This window comes from Thunnus thynnus, chromosome 16, assembly GCF_963924715.1.
Source record: "Thunnus thynnus chromosome 16, fThuThy2.1, whole genome shotgun sequence".
Lineage (NCBI taxonomy): Eukaryota > Metazoa > Chordata > Actinopteri > Scombriformes > Scombridae > Thunnus > Thunnus thynnus.
In genome coordinates, this window is record NC_089532.1 from 13,281,049 (window position 1) to 13,299,727 (window position 18,679).

An 18,679-nucleotide genomic window follows, 5' to 3' on the forward strand; every position below is an offset into this window, starting at 1 on the left:
GCTTAACCCTTGCCCCCAGCTTTTCTCGGGGAGGAAACAGTGACATGAGGGCAGATATCGAAGGACGTCTTTCACATGCAGAAAAATTATGTCACGGTACGCTTTCAACCAGCATAACCAGCATTTCTCACCCGGACACTGAAACGTGGACCTGTGTACTTGAGCGATCGCGCTCCCTCTCTGACACACACATCACATATCATCAACCTCTAGTACAACTGCCACGTATCAACCTCTTTAAGTGTGCATGTTTGACTGTTGTCCAGATCCAGGGGGAACAGTGCCATCTGCTTTCAGTTATCGAGCATTGGTTTGCGACCATTATTCTCTGACAAGGCATTCATGCCACAAAGATGCACGGTGTGGCACTTGGGTCATTGAGCTTTTCATCACACCAGCTCCCGCAGTCATGTGTTCTCTCACGTAGATCACCGCGTGCATGCTCACACATTCACACCCCATTAAGCCACTCTCATACACGTTTTTGTAAAGAAAAAACTCAGACTGTAATGGCCGTCTCTCATTTCATTTAATCTGCCTAGAGGAAGGCCGGGAGGTGGCCCAGTAGTCCTGATTAATAATAGGCTTTGGAAACACAGTCTCTCTCTGCCACACACTTTGGCTGCCTGGCTCCAAAACATACTCAGCCCCCCCCCCCCACCCCCCTCTTTTTCTGCCACCACCACTGCTTTCCAACTTTATCATCATCTGTAATGAAAACCCCACCATTTAGAATGTGTTTTACAAATTATCCAAAAAAGTATGTGAAATTATTGGGCTTAGGATGATTTTTTTTTTTCTTTTGATTTCTATTTTAGAAACTCTGGAGTTATGTGTAGTTTGAGTTGCAGGCCCCCCCCCCCCCCAAATTCACGTCGTGGTGGAATGATTGAATGTGACACATTTAAACAGCTTAGGGTGAGGAATAAGATGAAGGATTTACATCTGTGTTCCCCCAAAGAGTCCTTCCCACAGACCTTTAAATGATGCAGTTTCCAGTCTGCATACTACCAACTTATAGCTTGACAGTCTCCCAAATGGAATTTTAATTTTCTAGCACTGCCTGAGTCTATAGGGAAAGAACCAAGTTGTGTGACCCCACCTTTAATTGTCACCACACCTTGTTGTTTCACTCTCGACTCTTTGTGTGTGTGTGTTTTGTCAGGTGGTGCTGGAGTGTGTCCTGCAGAAAGACCTAGTATACAACAAGGTCAACCCAATCTTCCACCACTGGAGGATCAACGACAAGAAGTTCGGACTGACCTTCCAGAGTCCCGCTGATGCCCGTGCCTTCGACCGGGGTATACGCCGGGCCATCGAGGACATCAACCAAGGTGGGCATATGTGTGCGTATATGTCTGCTTGTGTGTGTGTGTGTGTGTGTGTGTTTTTAGTTTAGAGCAGGTAAAACCAGATAACAAAGTCAGGATCAACTCAGCGGAACGTCCCTTAACTTGGGAATCAAGCAACCAGCATCGGCTATTGTTTCCATATCAAAAAATCAGAGTAGCCCACAGAATTCTCGCTGCCATGTTTTTTTCACTCCTCTCAGCCTATCATCATAACACCAGGTTTGTTTGGAATTCCCTCTGAGAGGTTGCACTATACTATGCATGTTGGCAGCCATCCAATACGTGTAAAATAATATGGGTGTATGTGTATGAATGCGGCATGCATTCTGCTGGCGGGTGTCTGCAGCCTGTATTCCTGCCTGTTTGTCATTGGCTTGTAATGGCTGACCTAGCATCTGTTCTAGGAGAGATGCATAGTGTTGATTAGCGTTGATGACTCCCCTCAACCCCCCACCCCCCCCACACCGTGCTACCTGCTCACTCACCCAAGCATGACCCTTCCTGTGTTATCTTATCAGTGCCAGCTGCCCAGATAAACTCTCTACTTCCTGTAGAGACTGGCAAGGCAAAGCTGTGCCCAGACAGTGGGTGATATATGACAGAGCGAGAGAGGGGAGGGAGGGTTGGTGAGAAAGACTCAAAGAATGGGTGGCAACCTGAGATGAGGGCAGAGTTTTAGTCAGAGGAAGCTTGACTGGGTCAGGCTTTTATGTTGCTCAGACTTATTAAGTAAGTTTGAGGACTGGCTAGGCTAGTCTTAAAAAAAAAAAAAAAAAGCCAATGTTTGGTTTGATCAGTGTACATTGGTATTCATTCATTCATTTTTTTTTTTTAAATGCTAAACTAGATATTACACTCGAGTGGAGTTGAGTCTCTGAATTGAGTTAGCAGCTTTGGGTCCTGATAAGCATTATTTTTTAGTTCAGTGCCAGAGGTTGCAAAGTCATCCAATTAGCAGGAGAATCGCCAGCTCAGCAATCTGCCACCCAGCCCCATATTACACAAGAGGCTGGCTGGCTGGCTGGGGAGCTATAATCTTCTTTACTCTCTAGACCCGGGAACCCTGGGGAGCGTAGAGGAGGTACAGCAGAACATATCGTAAAGGCTTATCACCGCTGGGCATCAGTAGCTTCTTGCCCACAACAGTTTATCTTGGATTTGAACTTCCTGGGCACCAGTCCACACAAATTCTAGGTGAAAGGTAATCACGGGCAACAACTGTCGAGCTGGCTTTGCAAATAGCTTCGACTCTCAATTTCAAATGAAGGAGGAGAGAAAAGAATCATGGATTGCTTTAAACGTAAAACTATATTAATCAGCTATTGGAGGTCATCCATCAGGGCTGCTTGGTTGGTGTGAGCGTGTTGGCCTATAGCTGTAATGACATCAAAACGGTTCGCATTAGAGCTGAAATGATCAGCTGATTAATAGATCAGTTGGTTGAAAATTAAACGGCAACTATTGTGGTAATCAATTGATCTTTTTTTGCCAAAAAAAAGCTGCTTCCAGCTTCTTAAATGTGGATATTTGCTGGTTTTCATAGCCCTCTGTGATAGTATATAGAGTATTTTTGGATTTGGGGCAATAGGAAGACACAACACCTTTGGCTCTGGGACACATTTTATAGATTAATTGAGAAAATAATTGTCAGAATAATCAATAATGAAAATAATAGTTGCAACCCCCCTTTCACACAGCAAGATGTGGAAACATCTCTGATAGCGGGACAGGGTGATTAAACACATTTCCCCGTAGCTGACGCAGAGGCCGTACAGTATTGTGTCTGCTAGTAAATGCTTCAACTCTTTCCTGTGAATGTCAGCTACAGCAGGTGATGGTGAGTTTCAACTCCCCAGTGCTTGCACTTCTCTCTCTCTCTCTCTCCTTCCCCTGCTGTCCTCTCCTCCCTCTGTTCTCCTTTCTCTCCTGGCATCTTCTGTATTCTGCCAGTGTTGTGTAATGCCTCTCCTCAGCGCAGGCAGGCAGGCAGGCAGGCAGGCAGGCAGGCGGGCGGGCAGGCAGGCAGGCAGGCAGGCAGGCAGGTTCTTCTGTATTCCTGTTGCATCGTTCTGCTGCTGGACTGCTGCGTTGAATGTGTGTGGGGAGAAAAAGAGGCAGTGAGAGAGAGAAAGGGAGAGAGAGAGAGAGAGAGAATATGTTTTGCCTGTGTGTATGTGTGCGCACGTGTGTGTATCAGTCTTGCAGTCCTCTGTTGCCATGGCAACACTGGGCACATGGCTCAGGCAGCTTCGCGGCCCAGCACTGCCAGAGTCGTGCTGCAGGAAGCCTCTTTCTCTCAGTAGTGAAGAAATGCATACACACATACACCTTCCTCCATGTGATTCAGAGACACAGACACACCGATGGACAGACGGTGTCTAACACAAGCCCAGCGAAATCTTCTCTGTCCTCTCTGTGGCGGAGACATCACTGCCATGTATTGCTGTGCTCGCTTCACTGAATGCAGACAGGCTGGCTGTTGCCTCAGCGCTTCAAATGAGGCCTTTAATTAAGTGAACCTAAGTTTTAAAAAGAACCTCCTCCTGATGCCCCAGGTACAAACAGTTTCCCCTTCATCCCAATGGAAGTGGTTTAATCGCTGTTTTGCCACAACTGTAGCTGCAACCATTTTCTCATGTTTTTAAGTTTCTTTAACAGTGTATTCTTTTATCTGGAATATGTTGGCTGCTGTTGCTTCTCGTGCTAGGTTTGCTTTCAGCAGACATACAGTAGTGTTGTGTTTTAATTAAAGAAGGGTGAAACTACAATATTAGTTTGAATTCCTGTACCGGTAAAGATATAATTATACTAAATGACTCTTCTGGAGCCAGACATGCAGAAACTACTGAGTGTACATGTAGCTTGTTCAAATTTCGTTTTAATATTTGCATTTCTTGTCACTTTGTTGTTGGACTTCATTACATCTCCAATCAAAGGAGAGAAAATCAGCTTGGTAAATTATAAGACCAATAATGTAGGATTGGAAACAGATTAAGCTAGGAAGGTACTGCATACCAGAATAGTTACTATTCTGACGTTACTTCATATGCTGTTTGGCACTACTTTTTAGTGACGTCAGTGTCTGTTGGGTTTGCCTGACACCATCCACAGAAGCTGTTATTATTCTCTGAGGTAATGAAAAGCTGTAACACGGTCAGCCTGATACCTGAAACATAAGCTCTGACTCCAGCATCTGCAGACGAGGTGTTTTGGATGCGGAAATGGCGCATGGTGTTTTAGCCGAGGTCGGGGGTTACATTATTCTACGCATGCATATTTCATTAACTTCTGTGTGCCCCACTGACACAAAGCAGCTTTCATTTCTTCCCCCCCCCCCCCCATTAGGCTACAGTCAGAGGAAAGCAGAAGTCTTGGCCTATTTTGGCCTTGACAAGAATCAGTGTTGTAAATGTGTAAATGTGGTGGCTTTAACTTGCTAAGGAGGGAAGATGTCACCCATTGACAGTGAAGTAGTTTTTGATGAATTAAATATAAGAATTGTACTTAGGGTTTTAAGTGGAAATATATTTTTGGTTTCATGCATTTGTGCAAGGAAGTGGATGGAAGTGGATTAGTTTGCGTCTGGGAAAGGATTTCACTAGTGGACCATGAGATTGTGTAGTGTACAAAAAGCTGATTCTACATGTCAGTAATATCATTGGTGTTTGTGTGAGGTTTTCTTTGAGATGTTACATAGATTACGTGCTGTTATTTTATTTATCTAAGCCTGTTGTGGCTTACTGACTGTAGGTATGCTGTCTACTATTAAGTGGATAAAATGATCATGTCAGTACTCTAATCTTCCTCTCTTCTGTGTTCTTCCTCTCTTCCAGGTTGTCGGTCGTTTGGGGAAGGGGATACTCCCGAGGATGGACTACCGGTGAGTGAGATCAGAGCTGAGACGTTCTGGCTGTTTTAGAAGAAAATGTGTATTATTGTTGTTTTTCTTGCGTACTTTGAGCAGTTCCCTGTTTGAGTGAGTTAGGCCAAAAGTATTTCAGGTTTAAGAATTGTTCACCACATATCTGTGTAAAGTGCACTTGTGTAAGTGTAATGTTGGATTTTATAAAGTCATATTTCATCATTCCACTCTCCCTCACTGCTGTAGAGGAGGCAGGTCGTAGCTAGAACCCGAGCCATATGTTTTGAGCCCTGATGTGTCCCAGCCAGGCGCTGACACCTGCCTTTGTTTTCTAACAGTTGTTCTTAGAGATTTACAGGTGTTTAACCAGTGCCAGCCAGACCCTGAGGTGAAGCTGGGTGTTGGCCAGCAAATGTGCTAGAGCAGGCTTAGCCGTCTCTATCATTCCACCATGGTAGCTGTCACTCTTGTTACATTTGATGCCGATATAATAACTATTGCCTCAGGTGCTGGTTGTTCAAAGGCAGCTTGGTGAAAATTCTCTGTGATTTCAATGTTATCCAACCTGCCTGTGATTCTTCATGTGTCGGGCCTCCTTTTTGTTGATAGGGTGAGCACTGCATGTTAAGAATGGTATGTATTTGCCCTGTTCTTTGGCATGTGGCACTCTATTGACTATCAACATGTGTGGTTAAGAATGCTGTTCTCTCTTTAGCGGAGACAGGCAGCAGGTATATAGTTCAAGCTTACACACCCATGTTCATTTGTTTTAGATATCAGGCCTGTTACAGCAACGTCAGTCACCTGTTCTGCTTCTGATTGCAATGTAGGTGAAAAGTTTATGGGAGGAAGTGCAGTTCTTCTAAATGCATACTTGAGTCGATATAGAAAGCCCAGAGATATAGAAAGCTCTGCACATTGTAAGGCAGTCCAATACAGCAGTCCTGCAATGAGCGCTACATTTGTGAAACTTAATGAAATGCTATTAGCACAGTGTCAAAGATGTGTTTATGAAACTCTAGTAATTGTAGTTTGTGGTGTAGACAAAGGTACAGCCTCAAAATCTACAACAGAACTGAGTGAACACGGAAACAACTAAGGTAGTTGCCTCAACTATATAGTTAATAGTAGCTGGACTGTTGTATTGCATTTCATGGTGTTTCTTATTTTTGACATCATACCATACCGCCTATTAAATTCTAGTTTAAGGATGTGGTGTTCATAGCACTTACCAGAGGCTTGTCATCACATTTGACCCCCCTCACTCCCACACCCACCCCTCCCTATTATCTGACGCCCTGAATGAGCAGTGAAGGAGGGAGCTGCGTTCCTGTTCCTGTGGCGAAGTTCCTCTTTAAGGAATCAGCCTGAACATACAGGAAATCCAATGGCACCACTGTTGCTAGGCAGCGGGGGGGAGGGGGGCTAGAAGGGGGTGTTCACAAGGTTCAGTGAGTGAGCCACCGAGGGTGTCACCATGGTGATTTGGCACCCGAATGTTGCGGTCGGAGACCTGGGCTACAGAGAAAGAGAAGTGAACCAGTGGTAAGTGCTGCAGCCAGAGAACTAGCAAAATACCACCACACCACAAGGTGTGACATTAGCTGTGTTGCTTTATTCTCCATCATAAAGTCACACCACTGTTTGTACTGATACTTTTATAGAATATCAGCTCTCACGTCATACACAGGCTCATGAAGGAATACATAAATTCCTGTGTTCGGGTCTTTAGTTTGTGTTATTGCTGTGCACTTCTAGAAGTCACTCTTGGAAAAAAAATATCAATCTCAATGAGATTACCTGACTTATAATAAAGTTAAAATAAAAATAAATTTAAAAAAGTAGTAGATCTGCCCTGAGTAGCTGTGACCTTGTCTGGAAAACTCACCAGAGTCTCATCAGAATGAGGGGTTACCACCTAGCCTTGTTTAGTGATTAGATTCAGACATCTCTAGAAAATGTCTTTAAGTATTTGAAATGACTGGAATTCATGATAGCCTTGTGTTATTTCAAGCATTTGAATGATGTATGTGTGAGTAGTGCGTGTGGTGTGTGTGTGTGTGTCAATGTAAATGCGTTCAAGACTGTCCTCTCCACCCACATCCTGCCCACTGAGGCTCAGCACCCACTTGTATGGCCTTCACAAGCAGATCACATTCTTCCTCTAACTCAGAGAGACACACACACAACACACACACACACACTGTATGCACATGCAACATACTTTACCCATTAAAAAAAAAAAAGAAGAAAAAAAAAAAAAGTGGTTGCACAACACTCTACTCAGCTGTGATGACCCAGTGCCAGGAATTATGTTGTACCACCGCAGTCCTTCCGCTAGTACAAAGTAAAATGCATTTTTTTCGAATGCCACAGGAAAACATCCGCATCTAATTTAGCACTGGCAGGAAGTTTTCTCTTATCAGTTTAGTACACAGAGGTTTTGTTGGCCAGTTGATTTTTACAGCCTGACTGGTAGACCAAAAACTTTCAGGCTGGTTTGGTGCGGCTTGATAGGGCTCCATAAAACACCATGGAGCCAGGTAGAAGAGTGGTTTAAAGGAATAGTTCCACATTTTGGGAAATACACTTGTTGTTATTCTTCTTTGTTGCTTTGTGTTAGATGAGATAAGATTGATACCACTCGTGTCTGTCAACGAAATGGTTCAGCGGTTAGTACTGTCTGACACACTTGCACACTTACATACTTGCCTCACAGCAAGAGTGTCCTGGGTTCAAACCACAGCCTGTCCCAGGTCCTTTCTGTGTGGACTTCCCCTCGTGTTTGTGTGGTTTTCCTGACATAGACATAGATTTAATCCTCCTGTCAGTGCCCCTGACCACTTTTATACAAGAGGATGTATATAGGATGAGTCAAATGCAGAGGTCAAATTTCTTTTTAATTTATGTGAGTGCTGGGAAATGACAATAAAGAAATCTTAATCTGAATATGAAGAAGCTACAGCCGGCAGTTGCTTAGCTTAGCACAAAGACCGGAAAGGGCTAGCCTGGGTCTGTCTAAAGGGTTTGTCCAAAACTCACCAGTTAACAAATTATGTCTTTATTTTAATCCGTTCAAAAACCAAAAGTGTAAAAATACAACAATTAGTGATTTTTAAGGGTGTTTATGCATCGGACTATTTCTTGACTGGCTACATTGACTTCACATTGACCTATATGGATTAAACAAATGAGATATAATGTAATTAGTGGGCTTCAGAGGTACTGGTAGGCAGGTATTATTACGTTTGGACTGAACCAGGCTAGCTGTTTCCAGTCTTTATGCTAAGTTAAGCTCTCCTAACTGTAGCTTCATATTCAGCGTACAGACATGTACCACAGTGGTATGGATCCTCTAAACTTGGCAAGAAAGCATGTTTCTCAAAATGTCAAACTCTTCTTTTAAGGGATACGTGGGGACTAGCCTAGAACTTGACTGTAGTACTTTGATTTTTAGTTAACTTATTATGCTAAGACCTATTTCTAGATTGTGAGAAACCGATATGACAGACAACCGTTTACTGTTTCTGATCGAACATCCAAACTTGCTCACAGCCTTTTCTTCTCTATTCTTTTCTATCTTTAATACAGAGTTATTGCGTTACAGGCTATATATCTGCAAGGACGCGGCTATCTGCCAGGATCTGTCTATGTCATGCATCAACGCAACAGCATGTTGATTTGTTGATATGAGCATGGCCAACATCACAATAGTAGTGAAAAATGGACCACGATAAACGCTCTAAAGTGTGGCTTCACTTTATTGAAGCAAGCAACAAGGCAAAGTGCGATGCATGTGGGACCAAACATTTAAGGCAGCACGGCGTTGATCTAAAAGAATGTTTGGCGTTTGATGTCTTGTGGTCTCCTAGCCTGAGCGTGTCATCAACCAGCACTAGCACCTCACTAGCCATAACATACCTTCTGTTTTGATGTATTGACTTTGTTTATTTGGTTGCAGCAAGGTGTTAGTTCTAGCATTTTTGCCCCTATTGCTCTGACAGACTTGCGCTTTTCGTGTTTCATTGCAAGGATACACTAGCAAGGAAAAACTTGCACAATGTTTTTCTATAGCCCTGTTTTTCTAGAGTATTCCTTAGGGCTTTGGGGACTGACAGACATGATTAGTTTATTTCAATTTCACATTGAATAAAACAACAAAATTTGAGGTTGTCGAGCACCGGAATCCATCCTACAGTAGGAACCTCACTGCTACCCTTTTCAGTCGTTTTTCACGGAAGTGTGAAAATACCACAGCATCCACAAGAAAATGTATGTATTGACTGGATGGTATGTTTTTATTGTACAATTTACTTTGTAAATGTTCAGTTAAAAATACTTTGAATTCACTTATTTTAATGAAACGATAAAAGATATTTTTGCTATCTCAACATTTGACCTCTTCTATTTACCATATTGGCATTGAAACTGGGCATTGATAAGAACTGGAATCGATGAGCAGTATTGGAATCGATAACATGAAAACGATACCCAGCCCTAGCCCCCACGCATGCCTTTGAATGGAGGGGCTTAGGCAAGCGCTTTAAAAGGAAGCCCAAGTCTGTTTCCCATTTCGCCCCCCCACCTCTCCACCCCTCGCTCCTTTCTCTTTCTCTCACATACACACACAGCTGTCATCTGGCTTTTTAAGTTCTGTGCTGCATTTCTCCAGCTGGAGCTGGTTTATGACATTCCCTCGGCAGACTCTTTGGCCTCTCGCTCTCTTTCTCTTTTCTCTCTCCTCTCTCTCTCACACACACACACACACACACACACACACACACACACACAAATACAACACAAGCTCATTTTTTCCTGTTCTGTTCTTTCTCTTCTCTCCCTCCACTGTCTCCTATTCCTCACATTCCCCTGCAGACGCTGTGGATGTGTGTTACACCACTTGGTATGTTTGGAGGCAAAGAAGGAGCAAAGTCACACACACACACACACACACATACACACACACCATGTGTTAGCAGTCTAGAGAGGAGGGAGGGGGGCAAAGTGGAGGAGGAGAGAGAGAAAGAAAAAAGAAGAGAAAGAGAGGGAAAAAAAGAAGTCAAAGGAAGCATCTCTTAGCAACCACAGGACAGTAATTACTGTAGCAGCAGCTGGGAGCAAACCAGATTTCCGCTGTGCGTTAAAGCACTGGCGTGGGCTACTTTACACACGGCACTGACTAACCAGAGCCAGCAGCCTCCTCCACACGCAGAGCAGAGAGAGGGAGAGAGAGAGAGAGAGAGAAAGAGAGAGAGGGTGGGAGGAGGAGAGGAGGACTAACCCTGCCTTGATGAGGTCGGGGTGTGTGTGGGAAAGAGGGACAGCTAGCCAGTGTGAACAAGGCTTGAATACGGTTGGATCGGGATTGAACGGCGTGTGTCCATGTTTGTGTATTTCTGTGGGACTCGAAGAGAGGAATAACACCGAAGACCTTTATTTTAAAGTTTATTTGGATCATTTTTCAGAAATAAAATGACAGTATTTACAAAGAATGCACTTGTATGAATTGAAATTTTGAATTTAATCGACCCTGATTCATATTTTTATATAATTTTCATAGAAGAGATGATGTTTGGTGCATGAACACGCTGGAAGTTGTTCAGATGGTCGCGCTGACTTAATGCTGGACCCAAAATATCATCACAAGGCTCTTGATGTAATAACTGACTATCCTCCTCCATCACCTCTGCACACATGAATCATGAAATAGCCATCACTTTTGGTTTTTGTTGCTATGAGTAATGAAGTATTGTATTATTTCTACTGGAGCCATAAGTATTTATTCCTGTGGACGTACAGAAATATACTTTTGCTGTATTTATAAAACTGTATTTGATGCCGTCTGTGGCATTCACAAGATGTTATTTATAGACATTATTGATGTCAACAGTTAGCTTTCCCTCTTGTAATTATGACATTGTTCGGCGTTCACCTCGCACGGTTTCCGACATTTCTCTCCTTTTTAAATTTAGTTTTTTTTATTCGAATGTTTCAAGCGCCTCTTTTTTAGGCCCATGTCTGTAGGTTTTTGCATCAGTTAAAATGTTTGTGGGAACACATGCAAGGCTGATGGGAACTCTGAGTTCTTAACAGAAGGGCCTTGAGTCATCACCACACAGCACACTCATATGGCCAAGTGTAGGCGCAGGATGCCCCCTGGTGGTGAAGAGTGGAGAACACACACACACACACACACACACACACACAGAGCCTACACACCCTGTAGTCAAAAACGGTTGCTGAATTGATCTGGTAGTGAAATGGTAACATAGGGTGTTAGAATGACTGATGTTTACCAGAGCACAAAGTGTTCTATGTTTATGACTTTGCTGGCTTTTCTTTTTCTTTTACGTGTGTCCATCTGAGAAATTCTGTCCTTCACTTGGAAGAAGAGAAAGTTAAGATGAAATTTACTTTTTTCTGTGAACTATCTCCAAACTTACCTATTTCTTCTCTGTATTTCTCCAGGTGTGTGATGAGCCTCCCTCTATCTGTACCCCAATGAAAGAGCCCTTCTCTCCCTTGAACAACGTTGTCTCCACCGAGCCATTCAGGGGCTGCTACGTCCGCACCCAGCCCTTCGACGAGTTCCCCTCTAGCATCCGCCGCTACCTGCCTCCACAGGTCCGCCTCTGCTCAACACAACCAATTGCATTACATTTCCCAAAATCTGAATTATATGTTCCATAAAAATAATTCAAAATAATGTCTTTTAATGTCGCATTGTTGTTGAGCGCTGACTCTCTACTTCCCTCTTCTCGAAGGTCTCTAAATCGACTCGTCATGTCAGCTTTCACATGGACGAGGAGGAGATCGTTCGCATCAACCCACGCAAGGACGTGCTCATCCGCGGCTATGAGGACTACCGCCACCCTGTCATGTGGAAACAGGAGGCTGACCGCGAGGATCTGGACTTCCCCACCGCCTTCCACAAACTGGACAGTAAGAAGTGCGAGTACCTCTTCCCCGACGGCCCTGGTGGGGACTCCCACTCTGGCTCTGGTATGGGCATTGGAACAGGTATGGGGCTGGGTCTGGGCAAGGACACAGCCATCAAGACTCAGCCCTCCCCCCTGCTCAAGTCCAAGAAGGGCCGACGGCGACGAGAGGACGGAGAGCGTTCGCGCTGCATCTACTGTCGAGAGATGTTCAACCACGAAGACAACTGGCGGGGGCAGTGCCAAGACGCCCCCGACCCGATCAAGCAGTGCATCTACAAAGTCAGCTGCATGCTGTGTGCCGAGAGCATGCTGTACCACTGCATGTCCGACTCCGAGGGCGACTTCTCGGACCCCTGCTCATGTGACACATCTGACGAGCAGTTCTGCCTACGCTGGCTGGCCCTGGTGGCGCTCTCCTTCATCGCGCCCTGCATGTGCTGCTACCTGCCTCTGCGCGCCTGCCACCACTGTGGTGAGGCTTGCCGCTGCTGTGGGGGCAAGCACAAGGCCGCAGGGTGACCTGACGCCGGACACTGGGACACCCTCAAAGCTAGCTAACACAGGAAGTGGATAAAAGCGGAAAATTAAAAAGCCGGCATCCTTTTTTCATTCCCCTCTCAGACGGGGTGATGTTGTTGATCCCCAGCTCTGAGGGCTTTTGGAGATTTCAGTTTGTGTTTGTCGCCGACAAGCAGCAGTGGAGGACAAACCATATGCTTTGTGGGAGCTCTGGGCATCAAGCTAAGTTCAGGAGCTTAATCGGAGGAGTAGAAGAGGAGGAGGCGTTAAGATTAATAGACTTGGAGATGTTACTAAACACACCTGTACACGTACACACACACAACACATACACAAACACACACCTCTCTCACATTCACACTCATGCATTGACAAAGCCAGGCCACAAATGTCAGAACTCTACTACAAGTAATGTGTAACTTTATGAAGGAAAATTTGTCTTTTGTACAGAGAGCGACAAGTTAATGACAAAAAAAGAAAACAAAACTATTCTGCGTTCAGAAAAAATACTTGCTGTTTGAGTATGCTAAAAGGGATATGTTCTTGCTTTTTTGTGAATTTGCAGTTGGGTAACAGTGGCCTTTCCTTCATGGCTTCAACATTTGCTGACAATGTAATTACTAGACAGAAAAAAGTGCACTAGAAATGATATTTTCCCCCCCAGAGTAAAGGTAACCCTCTCAAATGGATGTGGTACATTAACCCACCATATTTAGCATAATTTTAACATTTGAGAGATGTCGCTGTGGTGGATGTTTGGCCAATTTTATTCCTTGTTTTCCTTTCAATCGAATGTTAAGAAACTCAAAAAGTAACAGCTTGTTTTTTTGAAGGTACAGCTCGGCATAGCTTTTGACATTCATTTAGAAGATGTTAAAATGATTACCTTGCCTTCTCGAGGTGATTTAGACCATTTGATTGCATTCCAAAATAAAGGGATTGATTCCATGATTAGAAGGGAAAAAATGGTAATGACTTTACCATGCTGACTTCCCCGAAAAAATATTTTTTCCACGTCACAAAAAAATAAAAAAAAGCATCAGAACCTCTTGAACCATTTTAAATTGAAACCGATACACATGACAATTTCATTCACTTCAGTGAATTTCAGTTTGAGTCCAGTTATTTACTGCTGTAGTGAAATTGGTGTTTTTGTTTCTTCATTGTTATTTTCCTGCTCATTTTTTATAATTATTTTTGAAACAAAGGCTGAAATGTTGCTCAACCAGCAAGTTTTGTTTTGGTGAGTAAGGGGTTACAATGCTCCTTGGTTAAATAATGAGGCACTTAAATTAGGCTATTCTTTGATTGAGAATCCCTCTGATTTTGGAATTAGTCTGTACATAAATTTCACTAATTTAACATCTAATTTGGCGTCTTTAAAGCACTGCTCTCCAAGCTTTGGTTGCAGCACCCTCTCCAAATTTCCATGTTTGTCCCACAATCAGTTTTTTTTTCTTTTTGTTTTCTTAATTTCACCCTCATATCCTGTCTAAGTGTAGTATTACGTTGTTCTTAAAAAGTTAGTCCACTCCTTCCATGTGTCTCCATTTAACAGGTCCTGAATGAATGCGTTTCAGGAATGCTGAGTATCTTAGCTATTAAAAAAAAACATACAGATGTTGTGTGTTTGTGTGTGTGTGTGTGTATGTGTGTGTTTGCGTGCATAGGTCTTCATATGCATTGGTGATTTGATGTGTAACATCACCACTGACTATGTTAGTAAGGCTTTGATGTCCTGACAGTGCTGACCAGTATCCTGTTTCCCATCTTTGTCTCTGAACAAAGAAAGGGTCAAACTGTTAAAGGAATAGTTCGTCATTTTGGGAAATGCGCTTACTAACTTTCTTTCTGCGAGTTAGATGAGAAAATCAATACCACTCCCATGTCTGTCCTCTCATTATGTGGCTGGAGCCAGCAGTTAGTTTAGCTTAGCATAAAGACTAGAAACAGGGGGCAACAGCTAGCCTGGCTGTGTACAAAGGTAAAAAAATCTGCCCACCAGCACCTTAAAAGCTCACTAATTAACTCTTTATATCTTGTTTGTTTAATCTGTATAAAAAGTACAGTAGGATGTGTAAAAATGACAATTTCCTGTTTTACAGGACTGTTTATTGGAGGGCTCATGAGGTTGCCAGGAAACCAGCAAAGATTCCTGGAAGTTACTGTGCCTGGCCAAGAAATAGTCCCACACATCCCCAACGCTGTAAAGGCACAAATTCTCATTTTTACACTTTGGTTTTTGTTTGAATTAAACAAACGAGATACAGTGTTAGTGAACTGTACAGGTGCTGGTAGGCTGATTTAGACTAGCTGTCTTCCTCTGATTCCAGTCTTTATGCTAAGCTAACTGCTAGCTGTTGGATCCAGCTTTGTATTTACCGTACAAACGTCAGATCGGCATCATCTAACTCTCAGCAAGAAAGCAAATAGGAGTATTCCTACAAAAATGACTAACTTTTATTTTTTTTAAGATCCTTGGGAAACAGGGACTAGACAGACTGTAAGCCAGAGTTGAACTGTGTTTGAAACCCATATCCCACCCGAAAGAGCAGAAAATGTCCAATTTAACACCTTGCTCACAAAACTGTTGTCGACTCAGACTATTCTGGACGACAACACTTAGATTAGAACAAACTCCCAACAGGAATAACGGCTCAGTTTGGAAGTCTGGCTGCAATAACCGAAATGTTTCCTAACTAAGGTATTGGCTTGTTCTAAATTAGCGCTAAATGTAATACACCTCAATTTATAACAGCAGATTTGGTACAACATCCGTTTGCTGTAACTAACAGATATGCATATCTTCTCACCTCCTGTCACTCCTGGTTAAAACGGTGTAGTGGCACCTCATAGTTGATCCGACTGGATCACAGGACAGACGTTTCTTTTCCTAACTCCACCCTGACTGGCCAGCGACACCAACGCTCCCTTTACTTTCTATGCAAACTTTCTAACATGGGAAAACACATCGACCTCTCTGCAGACTGAGTCAGTGACGGGACAGGACACTTTAACGTTATATAGGTAGACGACCAACCCCTGGTACCAAACTCCAAACACCTGTAAATACTTAACACTATATTTAAGTACTGATAATAATCCCAGCTTTATTTGTCTTTGAAATTTTAAAGATAGAGCTGTATTTATCGTTGCTGTCAGCATATACTGTAGCTTCAATTGACAGCATTATGTACATAGGTCACCTTTTAGTATTATTTCACATTGAAAAGTAGAGGGCGTTTGTGATGGAAATGACTATTGAGCTTCTAATAGAGTTTCTCTCTAGTTTTGTACGGTAGATGGAAGGATAGTGCTAACACGGTACAGTAGTGGCAGTCCACTTGTTTCAAAAGTTTGATATATAAATATATATATACATACATACATACATATAAAGCTGCTAGATACAATCACTAATTTTATTGTGTTGACAGAGAAAATTAGCTATGAACGACTGTTAAACCCTAATTCTCCAACAGCATATAACCACGACAGTGAGTTTTTAAATGTTTGATTGCTCTGTGTGATGAAGTGGAAACTTGTGCGTGTGGGTGTGTGGGTGCATGAGTGTTACTATATATGTGCCCGCGAATGTGTGTTTGTACTGTATGCCTGTTAGTTTCCAGCGTGCTTGTGTGTGTGTGGGGTTGGTGTTTAACCAAATGTTTGGTTGGTTGTCATATTCTCCCATTGTAATTGGATTGCCCTGCATTATTGCAAGCTGAACCAAGGTTTGATGAACCTGATTAAAACTTGCTGGCTGAGAAGCAAAATGTAGGACGTGCATTTATACAAAGTGTAGAGAATGCTGAAATAACACTTCTCATTCTGCATTAACCAGCACAGTGCAACTTCCTGTCATGTACTGTATTATATATGCAACATGTGTCTGTCCGCTTTAATATATATATTTTTTTGACCTGCATTATATAAGACTTCAGTTTTAACCACTTTGCTGCTAGTCTTTTATCCTCTTTCAATCTTGGAAAAATTGTGCATATCTTTGGGAATGCATACAAGTGTACATTCTTGACATTGTGTAGATTAAAAAAGAAAAAAAGCTATATAAACTCTTTCTCTTCAGTGTATTGTTTTAAAAAGGTTACTTTTCACAGCAGTTGAGTGGTTATGTTTCAATTCTCCAATGCTTTGGTGCACTGATGATACTATATGTAAGCTTTTTTTCATCTTACAGCGCTTGACGTAACATTTATGTGATTAGTTCTAAATAGTGGAAGACATTTGTGTTTTGAAACTTGCAGTATAAATGGTACTACTCTTAACTATTCTGTAAACACTGCCTGTTTTTTCTTTCTTTTTTTTCTCTTACTTTCACTCTCTCTTCTTTGTGCATATTTCTTTCCTGTGCATCTTTCTTTTTTTTTTTTTGTTTTGTTTTGTTTTGCTTTTGAGTTTCTTAGTGCCATCGGCTTTCACATCCTGACAACCTCAAAAAAGTGCCTCACGTCCATCCTAGTTTCCATCTTACAATTTAACATCTCTCGTTCTGGTTCTATTGGTTTCTACACGTCTAGGTATTTCTTATCATGGTTCGAGAATACCAAGTATATGATGTAAAATTTATAGTCCCAATAACTCATGTCATAGTTGTATTTTCTTTATACAGATGTAGCTTGTTACTTTTCATAAATATATAATGTAAATATGCATACATATGTTTGTAACTGTTTTTATGTTACATCATACACTTGTAATTTGACATATCAAATAACATTATCATAATAAAATGGTGAGTTTTAATCTTTTGTTGTGTATACTTCATGGTGTTTCTGTTAATCCATCGCACATCTGTTCAGTCGAGATTGGAAACAGCAGCTGGAAGCCAGATGTAAGTGTTGTGAAGTGTGCTGCGGTCTACTGTGACTGGGAGAAAATATAAGTCACCTACATCCTCATTTGTAAATATTTAGTTACAAGTTAAACTCTCAAGACTGAAATCTCCGGTGAAACATATTTCTGCATTTTAGTTAAAGACATACCATAATTTTACAACTAATTGAGCAAAATAAAGACAGACAATAATGAATAAAATTGTTAAATATGGCCCTATTCCAAAGGCTTCAGAGGTGACAAGATACAGTATTATACTGACAATTACATTTAAGGAGAAACTTATTTTCCCCTGAGTTACAAGAGAGAATCTTAATTAATTTCCATTTGCCTCCTATGAAAACACTGACCATTATCCTATTTTTGTAAATGATAGATGTTTGTGAAGCTCTAAATAAAACCTATAAAAACATTTCCAACTGGGTAATAAAGTAGATTTACTAAAGTACTTCAAGGTAATTTTGAGGCACTACAATATAATTTATTATAACTGTATCATGTATTTTTACTCCACTACATTGTCCTTACAACAGTTACAGTTACAGTTACTTTGCAGATTAATATTTTACATACATCGAGAAATAGGGCAATAAATAAATTGAAGAAAACTAAATGTCAAAATGCACCAAAATGTCAACTTTTTAACAAAAAAAAAAGTGTATGTATATATATATATATATATATATATATATGTATATATATATATATATATATATATATATATATATATATATATATATATATATATATATATGTATATATATATATATATATATATATATGTATATATATATATATATATATACACACACATATATATATATGTGTGTGTGTGTGTGTGTATATATATATATATGTATGTATATATATATATATACACACACACACACACACACACACACACATATATATATATATGTATATATATATGTATGTATGTATGTATGTACATACATACATACATACATACATACATATATATGTATATATACACACATATATACATACACACACACACACACACACACACACATATATATATATATATATATATATATATATATATATATATATATATATATATATATATATATATATATATATATATATATATATGTGTGTGTGTGTGTGTATGTATATATATATATATA

At 41.3% G+C, this 18,679-nt stretch overlaps 1 protein-coding gene across 3 annotated transcripts in view; it reads left to right on the forward strand.

Moving 5' to 3' along the window:
• spred1 (sprouty related EVH1 domain containing 1) overlaps window positions 1-17,443 on the forward strand; it is a 43,897-nt gene extending 26,454 nt beyond the window's left edge. For all 3 annotated transcript variants that reach the window (XM_067614008.1, XM_067614009.1, XM_067614007.1), the window contains 4 exons: window positions 1,166-1,334; window positions 5,186-5,232; window positions 11,683-11,838; window positions 11,979-17,443. In XM_067614008.1, coding sequence (XP_067470109.1) covers window positions 1,166-1,334; window positions 5,186-5,232; window positions 11,683-11,838; window positions 11,979-12,674 — 1,068 coding nt within the window. In that variant the 3' untranslated portion in view covers window positions 12,675-17,443. The remainder of the gene's footprint in view (window positions 1-1,165; window positions 1,335-5,185; window positions 5,233-11,682; window positions 11,839-11,978) is intronic.
• Window positions 17,444-18,679: the final 1,236 nt, after the last annotated feature.